A 10,387-nucleotide genomic window follows, 5' to 3' on the forward strand; every position below is an offset into this window, starting at 1 on the left:
CCGTGCTCTGCCATGGCCTGACTCCATGTACCCTACCTACACACAATTATACTCGTACATACCTGCCTGTCTGCTTGCTAACTACCCGAGTGCTTACTCCAGGTAAGGTAAGGTAAGGTAAGGTAAGGTAAGATACCGGCACTAACACTGTGAAAGGCGTGCGTGAGATAGCAGAAGTGGAGGCAGCGCAGCGCATGTGTGAACCCGCTCTGTGTTTTGCGTGGGCTCTCTCCTCTCCTCTCCTCTCCCTGCCGGTGCCGGTGCCGGTGCTGGGCGGTGGTGTATATAACCAGTCGTCAAGCACAAGAATCATCCTAGTTCCTTTCTCTCTGCTTCATCAAGCAAGCGAGCGACCCACCGCTACTCTGCTCGGGACAACGGAAAAGAGAAGATGGCCGTCTCAGTCTGCCTCGGCTCATCCCCATCCACTCCTCTGCTGCCGCCGCTCCTCTTCCTCTTCTTCCTCTTCTGCTCCCTCCCGTCGCTCGCCTCCGCCTGCGACCGCTGCGCGCACCACTCCAAGGCCGCCTTCTACACCTCCTCGCTCACCCTCGCCGGTACGTGCCCCCACCCATCGACCTGCTCTGCCTCTGGTTTCTGCCTGCGTCTTGTTGTGTGTTGTTCCGGTTGCGCAGGAGGTGGTGCGCTGGGTTCTGATTTTGTTTGCCTTGTGCGTGCAGCCGGCTCCTGCGGGTATGGCACGGCGGCCGCCTCCTTCAACGGCGGCTTGCTCGCCGCCGCCGGCACGGCCCTGTACCGCGGCGGCGTCGGCTGCGGCGCGTGCTTCCAGGTATGCCCAACGCCTTTGGATAGGGATTGTCTTCTTGATTCTGCATCTTGGGCATCGGCCTTGCCCAAGAACTGGGCTGAGCTACCTCTATTCCTTGGCTAATCCGGTGAGCTGATCGCAGGTGAGGTGCAAGGACAAGAAGCTCTGCAGCGGTGCCGGCGCCAGGGTGGTCGTGACGGACCGCGCGAGGACGAGGACGAACCGCACGGACCTTGTGCTGAGCAGCCCGGCGTTCGCCGCCATGGCCCGCCCCGGCATGGCCGCGCGGCTCACCAAGCTCAGCGCCGTCGACGTCGAGTACAAGAGGTAACACAATAACAGTAACACCACCTCTAATTAAGCTCTCCCTCCTTTTTCACTTTTCACCTACCGCGCCATCTGCCATTTTTTTTACACCTTTCAACGCTGCACGTAATAATAGCAGTAGTACGTAGGAGCAAGAGAAACGAGCCAAAATAGTCTCCACCGAACGTGCCGCCATAAGTATACAACACAGGACACGATTTGTCCTTGCAGTAGTACGAAGGCTTGGAAGCAGCTCAAAATTGTCGGTGTTGATAATATAATACGCATGTGGTGCAGGGTGCCGTGCGAGTACAAGGGCAAGAACCTCTCGCTGCGTGTGGAGGAGCGGAGCCGCGCGCCGAACAAGCTCGCCGTCCGGTTCCTCTACCAGGGCGGCCAGACCGACATCGTCGCCGTCGACGTCGCGAAGGTAAGCAACGATCCATCCCTCCCTCCCTCGTCCTCCCCAAGGGCCGCCACTGTCGCGTTCGTTTGTGACTGAAGTTGATGGGTGGACGCAGGTGGGGTCGTCGAGCTGGAAGTTCATGACGCGGGAGCACGGACCGGCGTGGAGCACGCGGCAGGCGCCGGCGGGGCCGCTGCAGTTCAGGGTGGTGGTGACTGGCGGGTACGACGGCAAGTGGGTGTGGGCCGACCGCGAGGTGCTGCCGCGACGGTGGCGCGCCGGCGAGGTCTACGACACGGGGGTCCAGATCACCGATATCGCGCAGGAGGGCTGCTTCCCGTGCGACACCCACGAGTGGAGGTGAAAGCAAATCGGGGATAGTAAACAAACAAACGATCGCCAACATGGAGCCGAAGAAGATGCTGCTGCTGGCTCCTCGTTTTGGCCGGGCTACGCACGCACGAAGGATCGCAGCACAGCACCACACCAGACAGGGGAGGTGATTAATTTAGTTTCACACGAGATGATGACTCGTAGCGGTAGCGTCCTGCTGATCCATCGGCAACTTTGGCTGCCGCCTTTTCTTATTTTCTTTTCTCCTTGTTTTGTGAGCCTTGTGTATATACTCACATACTTACATGAGCTGCTGACGTGAATGAAGGGAAGATAAGTAAGTAAATTAAGCAGAGCATATCCTGGGGAGTGGTAATATACAGAGGACGGCGTCACGGCGACGATAGGATATGTGTGTTGTAGCTTTGCTGCTTCAACAGCTTGTCCCCATGTATGACTATAAGAATATCTCCAACCATGGACTAAGCGAGCATGTAGGCATAGGAGGGCAAGTTTGTTCATGAAGACGCTAAAGTTCATATGAAATAAATTTTATTGTTACAACAACCACTATTATAGTAAAAAAAATCAATTTATTAGGGGGTCTAGTCCCCTCTAGAATCGTCCCTGTCTCCAACACGCGCCAAAGGTTTTGGCGCAACCGAGCTCTCGCTCTAGCGGCTGCCTCGAAACTATAGCGCCGCGAACCGTTACAGAGCTAAAAATCAAACATATAATAAATAATCTCTCTTTTATAATAAAGCATGGAGCGTTTCTGTCGTCGTCGAACATTTTGTAGAAAACCCTCTACTTTTCCCCCAATAATTTTATACTTGTTAAGCATTGCAATGTTATGTGAAGCTAAAAATGGGTATTAGAGCACTAACAATAAACAAGTAAATGCATAAACAATAAACAAGTTTTTTAGTGGGGTATATCGACATTCATAAGCCTGATAATCAAGTTGATTTAATGTGAAAACTATGTGACAAATAATGCGACAAGTAAGAGATAATAATCTGGCAAGTACCGATGAAAATAAAAGTTATTGAAACGTGGCGACATGGGATCTAGTTTTGAAGATCTCGTCGCGAAAAAGTCAATGGTGAAAGCGGATCATTAATTGAGATAACGGTTTGAAAGATAAATCTTTTTAAATGCATTATAAAAAAAGAATATTTAATGATGTCATGCTTGTGCAATGTTGCATGTATGCAAATAATTGATGAAAGGAAGCCACCGCATGGGAAAACTTATGTGCGGCGCCGCTCCTAGTTAAGTCCTACAATAAATAGTTCGACAATACAACATCAAACAACACAAATAACATACACTTCAAACAAAATCAAGAAAATCAAACATATAATAAATAATCAACAATAAATAGTCTAATTTACAAAACCATGAAGATCAACCACACAAAAAAATATTCAATAATAAATAGGTTAATTTTATTACAACACACACAAATAGTTTATCTTTCAATACAATAAATAGTTCGACACTACAACATCAAACGTACAACATTCAACATGCAAATCATCATACGTTTTGTCGTTCATTTTATACCCATCATTCCTCAATGAGATCCTTCTGAAGATCATCATGCGTTTCGCTACGCCGAATGACATGATAGGAGGCAATAAATCGGCCTACCCTCGCAGCCCTCCACCGCACTCGCACAGGATGTCCCAAGAACTCATACTGAAGTTGAAGCCCTCCGCCCTCGCAGCCCTCCGTCGCACTCCGCCCAGTCCGACGCACTCACATTCGCATGTAAAAAATGTGAAGTTGAAGCAATACATATCTTGCAAAGCGTTCCATCAAACACCTTGTGGGCGCCGAGCGGCGGTGGGCGGCTAGGCGTTGTTCGTCGGAGGAATGGCGTGCACGAAGGGCGGCGACAACTAGAGGGAGGCGGAGGAAGCGGCGGCGTCACGGTGATAGTCCGGGGAAGCGTCGCCGGGTTGTCGGAGCAAACGGGATGGTGTAGGCGGTGGCGCGAGCGCCTGGAATGGCGGTAGGTGAAAGTCGCGGCGCGAACACTCGAGTGTGCAGCGCGCGGGAGCAGGCGCATGAAAGAAACAGCGGGCGATGTCGTTTCGTCCCTCTCAACCACTTATGCCATACGCGCGTTTTTTACACCTTCGCTGGAGCGTCCGAAGAGGCCACGCTTAAAAGGAGTATTTTTTGGCGCTTATACCATGTGGCTGTTGAAGATATTCCAAGGACGTATTTGCTAGCCTGCATGGAGGATGCATGAGCCTAAAAGTTTTCTTCCCGACTCACTTTTTGTTGTTTGGTAGAGTGTATCAGCTGAGGAGAGTATGCATCAAGTGATGCAAAAAAGGGGCCTCAGCATAGCTGAGCCCAGCAGCCTCGCGGAGGCGAGCTGAGTAGAGCTATGTCGAGCCCAACACCTTCGCCCGGCCTCGCCTTTTACCCTGGCCGCCTCACACTCGCCCCGCCGCTCCCCGGTCGCCTCACCTTCGCCCTCCCGCGCCCCTTCCGAGCCCCGCCGCGCCACACCTCTCCCATGCCCCGGCGACCTCCCCCTCGCCCGGCTGCGCCGCGCCTCTTCCAAGCCCCGACGACCTCGCCTTCGCCGCGCCGCGCCTCTCCTAAGCCCCGACGGCCTCGCGCTCGCCACGCCGCGCCGTGCCTCTCCCAAGCCCCGACGGCCTCGCGCCCGCCACGCCGCGTCGTGCCTCTCCCAAGCCCCGACGGCCTCGCGCCCGCCACGCCGCGTCGTGCCTCTCCCAAGCCCCGGCGGCCTTGCCCCCATCGTGCCGCTCCCCTCCCAAGCCCGACCGCTCCCCGGTCGCCTCGTCCTTGCCCCGCCATGTCGCGCCCCTCCCGAGCCCCGGCGGCCTCGCCCTCGCCCCGGCGGCCCTCCTCTCGAGCCCCGTCGGTGGCTTCGCCCGCGCCGCGCCTCTCCCGAGCCCCAGCGGCGGCCTCGCAGTACACCTCTTTCCCATATCACTCATATCCTACCAAACACAGTCTCATCCAAACATGTCTCGATCAACACATTCATGACCAACAAACAACTGAAGATGTATGTATTCATCATGTCTATACTTAGCATGCATCAACAAGGGACATACATGCTCGGGTGAGAACTGCCGCCAAACACACCCTAAGTGACTAACGTTGGTTGGGTTGCAAGTCGCCGTGACGCTGGTTTCAAACGGCTCACATGCTGCGGCCATGCTTCCTTGCTTTCCTCGACGGAACTATTTGTTAATCTTTGCAGATTTTGCTGACTTAGCACGCCAATCTTCATCAACCATCAATGGCTCTGGGCTGTATAACACGCGAAAGGGTTGTATAGCACGCGTCGACCTGCAGGACAGACTTTCTAGGTAGTAGTACTGTATTTTACATTCATAATTTGGCTGAGGAAATTTAAGGCATTCATGGGAAATGCATGTGCAGTTGCCCACTCCTTCGGGGGCTGCTTGCTTCTCGGAGAAGTCGGCCACGGTCAAGGTCGAGGGACCCGGAGAACGACGGCGGCGGCGCCCAGATCCAACATGGATGTCGCCGGAGCAGAGAGGAGTTGTGCGGTTTTGGTGTGGACGACGCCGGAGCTGTAAATAGGGGTGGTCAGGCGAGCAGACGGGAAGTCGGCTTCAATGCGTGTGCCTATGTCCTTATAGGATGCGGGATACGGAACCATTGCTTTATTACTTTTTTTTTTGGAAAAGGACCATTGCTTTATTACTGTATTATATATAATGCATGAGTAACAAAAGAGCCCGTGCGTTACAACGGGATAATAAAATTATGCCCTTCAAATCAAGTGACTGATAACATATTTTACCTATAATGATTATAAATAATATACAGCCCATTTTGTTAATTAAAATAAATAAAACTGATGTTGATTGCACTTTAGACATGTTAATATAATACATTTAGTTGATGGACTACATGACATGACACAAGCTTAGAGACTTGTCCTCATGAATCAAAATAAATCAAACATATTAAGTGATTAGATCTTTTATTGCAACTATAAGATCGACTCACCACGAGGCTTAAGTTCTCTTATTGCAGACAATGTATAGCTACTAGTAACATGTTGATATCACCTCCCAGAACAAGGCTTTTTTATTCTCCTCCTTCTCACGCCCTCTGTTAACTACAAAAAGTTTCAGATACACCATGGTTGTTTGCTTTCTTGGCAGCTAATTTACAGATCCGGGCACACTTTGCAAGGCTAAAGTGAAGAAAGGTGTACTCTGACTTGGTACCCACAAGAACCCTCTTATAGGTTAGTCACATTTGATTAAAAAAACATTGGCTGTGCACCTGATCAAAATTGAGAGAGAAAGGAACAAATCAACAGAGTGATGCTCACGTACTATTCAAGAGGAGAAGACTCAATTGCCGTGCTGCAACCCGCGGGTCCATAATTTTTTCAAGTGTATGTCATCATATACCTGCCATATGCTTAATAATAGATGAAAAAAATGATTGCCAATGTTTGAAGAGTAAAAGGACAGCCTACACGAATATGATCATGCCAAGGGTGGAATTAATCAGTATTATCTAGCTATGTTCTTCCGGTCCAAGTGACATTTCCAATTTCTCATGGAAAAGGTATTTTTCAGATTTGTTTTCCTGTTCTAGGATATATCACCACTTATATGTGCTTTACAACAGTTTTTGGGCCACGGAAAACAATTGTATTAGAGTCCGAAGAGGCTAAGAAAACTCTTAGATCGGCCGGCTATCAAAATTATTTGAACCAAAGCAGGTTGCTTCTTGCAATTTCAAGCCTTCAGTCTACTTCTTACTTTTGTCCAAGTTTCAAAGGGAGCGCTTTGTATTGATGGAGGTGCTTCATAATCCAGTTGATATATATATATATATATATATATATATATATATATATATATATATATATATATATGCATGGGCTGTGAATGCGTAAACAACTAAAGATTTACTGGTATTCACTTTGTGAACAAAGATGAAACCAAGTCTAGACATGAAAATAGAAATCACATGATTTCGATAACAAAAGCATCACCATCTAGGAAATTGAAACACTCACAATTAGCCTAATTAATTTTAGATTGGGCTCATACATTAGAAAACACCTTATGGAGAAAGGGGTCACACATTACATAAAATTGCAGATGAAAAGAAAAAGAAACATGCCACAGCTCACCATGTCACTTCTCCATTTCTAAGCCCATTCGGTACATTGATGTGAGGAATCAATCAATAGATCTATGTGTTATTTGACGCATAATCTGGGTTACATACTGCATTTCCTAGTTAATTTGGTCAACTACAGAATTTCAAAAGGGGGTTTGATTTACGGGGAGTAGCTAGGTGACCTTCAGGTGTGAAAAAAGTACCTTCTTCGTGCTTCACGCTCAGGGAGGAGGCCGACAGGAGCTTTGGGAGGCCGCCGGCAGCAGGAGCTCGGGGTGGCCGGCAACCCCAGGTGAGGTCGGATTAAATTTCCACCTCCATGGAGAACTCCTCCTGCACCAGAGGTCGTCGTTGCTACAAACCTCCCCGGGAGAGGCAGCCGTGTCCAGGAGCTTTGCCTCGTCGTTCAGGGAACCCCGAGCATGATCGCAGGATGGTGAAGGAGAGGGCGGTCGCAGCCATGGTCGGGAGAGACAGTACTGACCCCTGTTGGAAATATGCCCTGGAGGCAATGATAAAATGGTTATTATCATATTTCCTTGTTCATGATAATCGTCTATTGTTCATGCTATAATTGTATTAACAGGAAACAGTAATACATGTGTGAATAAATAGATCACAATGTGTCCCTAGCAAAGCCTCTAGTTGGCTAGCTCGTTAGTCAATAGATGATCATGGTTTCCTGATCATGGGCATTAGATGTCATTGATAACGGGATCACATCATTGGGAGAATGATGTGATGGACAAGACCCAATCCTAAGCATAGCACTAGATCGTATTGTTCGTATGCTAAAGCTTTTCTAATGTCAAGTGTCTTTTCCTTTGATCGTGAGATTGTGCAACTCCCGGATATCGTAGGAGTGCTTTGGGTGTATCAAACGTCACAACGTAACTGGGTGACTATAAAGGTGCACTACGGGTACCTCCGAAAGTGTCTGTTGGGTTGGTACGAATCGAGATCGGGATTTGTCACTCCGTGTGACGGAGAGGTATCTCTGGGCCCACTCGGTAGAACATCATCATGAGCTCAATGTGACTAAGGAGTTAGTCACACGATGACGTGCTACGGAACGAGTAAAGAGACTTACCGGTAATGAGATTGAACAAGGTATAGGTATACCGATGATCGAATCTCGGGCAAGTTCTATACCGACAGACAAAGGGAACTGTATACGGGATTGATTGAATCCTTGACATCGTGGTTCATCCGATGAGATCATCGTGGAGCAAGTGGGAGCCACCATGGGTATCCATACCCCGCTCATGGTTATTGGCCAGAGAGGTGTCCCGGTCATGTCTACCTGTCTCCCGAACCCGTATGGTCTACACACTTAAGATTCGATGACGCTAGGGTTATAGGGAATTGTTATACGAGGTTATCGAAAGTTGTTCGGACTCCCGGATGAGATCCCGAACGTCACGAGGAGCTCCAGAATGGTCCGGAGGTAAAGATTGATATATAGGACGGATGGTTTCGGACACCGTAAGTGTTTCGGGCGTCACCGGTAGCGTACCGGGACCATCGGAAAGGGTTCCGGAGGTCCACAGGGAGGGGCCACCAGCCCCAAAAGGTGACATGGGCCAAAAGGTGGAAGGGAACCAGCCCAGAGTGGGCTGGTGCGCCTCCCACCAGGGGCCCAAGGCGCAGGGGAGAGGGAATGGGGGCAAACCCTAAGCGAGGCCCACCAGGGGTGCGCCACACCCCTCCTCCCCTCCTGGCCGCCACCTCCTCGCGCAGATGGGGGCTGCCGCACCCCTTGGGGGTGGGAACCCTAAGGGCTGCGCCCCCTCCTTCTCCCCCTATATATAGTTGAGGTTTGGGGCTGTTTTGAGACACACTTTTCCCTCTCCCTCGGCACAGCCCTGCCCTTCTTTCTCCTCCTCTGTGCCGGTGCTTGGCGAAGCCCTGTCGGGAGACCTCGTCTCTCCATCGACACCACGCCGTCGTGCTGCTGGAGTTCTTCCCCAACCTCTCCCTCTTACTTGCTGGATCAAGGTGCGGGAGACGTCACCGGGCTGCACGTGTGTTGAACGCGGAGGTGTCGTAGTTCGGCACTAGATCGAAATCACACCGTGATCTGAATCGCCGCGAGTATGACTCCATCAACCGCGTTCTAGTAACGCTTCCGCTTAGCGATCTTCAAAGGTACGAAGATGCACTCACTCCTCTCTCGTTGCTGGTCTCTCCATAGGAAGATCTGAATATGCGTAGGAATTTTTTTGAATTTATGCTACGTTTCCCAACAACCCCTGCCTGACCTTGCCACCTCGACGCCGGTGACCCCCGTCGGTGAGGATCTCCTCCACCGCCAGAAGCTCCGCCTGCGACGACCTCTCTCTTCCACTTCCTCACGCAAAAGACCCCGGCCTCACCTTCCCACCTCGACGTCGATGACCCCGTCGGTGAGGATCTCCTCTAGTCCGCCGACAAGGGCGCCGCCCCTCACCTTCTCCTGCTCCGACGCGGCTGGAAAGAGGCTAAGATCAAACGAAGGGTCGCGAGTGAAAATTTTACAGATGCATGGGCTTTCTTGCAAATCTGAAACGTTTTTTCACATATCCGCTTAATCAGGGACTGCGGGTAGAATACTCGAAAACGAAGGAACTTTTTCACAAAAAAAGCCACGACGGACGATCAGAAACAATATTCGTTTTATTATTAGGGAGAGATTGAGATATCTCTACTTAATTGATTCAACCGCAATAACCGCATCAAGGTTAAGATAGAGGCATAGAGCCGTGTGATTTTTTCTTCCGTGCAATTTTACCTACATAGTCAAGATGTGGTCACTGTAATAAAAACCCCTTAAACTAATCGAACCCCGATACGTGGTACCCCTCGCGCGTTAGAGCATCTACAAAGGGTATTGATCTGCGCCGGCGCGCCGTCGAAGCTTCGGTCAATCACGCCCGAGCCGTCAGATCGAACCCTGTTGATCATCAGATCGAGCCATGCAGTAAAAATCGTCGATTATAGCAAAAATCATGGATGCAACAAGAATCTGGTTGTAGCAAAATCATCGTCGTCGTCGTCGCGAGGTCGCAACATCGTCTTGATGGATGTAGGAAAAAAGTTTGTCGGTACTAGCAAAATGCAACTACGGTTGCAGCAAAAATTCGTCGCAGCCGTCGCTAGGTCACAGGTCCACCTTGATGGATGTAGCAAAAAAGTTAGCCGTTAGTAACAATTTGCAACTACGGTTGCAGCTTTCCTTGCTGGACATAGCCGATTGAAACTTTCTTTATCTATGGTTGAAGCTTTTTTCAACGACGTTTGAACCTTTTTTAGATGATGGCTGCAACATTTGTATACGCGCGAGCCCGGCCATGACATCAGGCGACGAGGACGACAGACGACGGCTGGAACCGGCGGAGCCGGCGGTCGACGGGGGCGGGCAC

The 10,387-nt window shown here is 50.2% G+C and overlaps 1 protein-coding gene across 1 annotated transcript; it reads left to right on the top strand.

Moving 5' to 3' along the window:
- The first annotated feature begins 328 nt into the window (after positions 1–328).
- On the top strand, positions 329–2,160 carry LOC123449773 (expansin-like A1). The gene is made up of 5 exons (XM_045127097.1): positions 329–557; positions 681–790; positions 912–1,096; positions 1,373–1,505; positions 1,597–2,160. The coding sequence occupies exons 1-5, from the start codon at positions 392–394 to the stop codon at positions 1,843–1,845; spliced, it is 843 nt and encodes a 280-aa protein (XP_044983032.1). The 5' UTR covers positions 329–391; the 3' UTR covers positions 1,846–2,160.
- The last annotated feature ends 8,227 nt before the right edge of the window (positions 2,161–10,387 follow it).

The sequence above is a fragment of the Hordeum vulgare genome, chromosome 4H (assembly GCF_904849725.1).
Source record: "Hordeum vulgare subsp. vulgare chromosome 4H, MorexV3_pseudomolecules_assembly, whole genome shotgun sequence".
Taxonomy (NCBI): Eukaryota; Viridiplantae; Streptophyta; class Magnoliopsida; order Poales; family Poaceae; genus Hordeum; species Hordeum vulgare.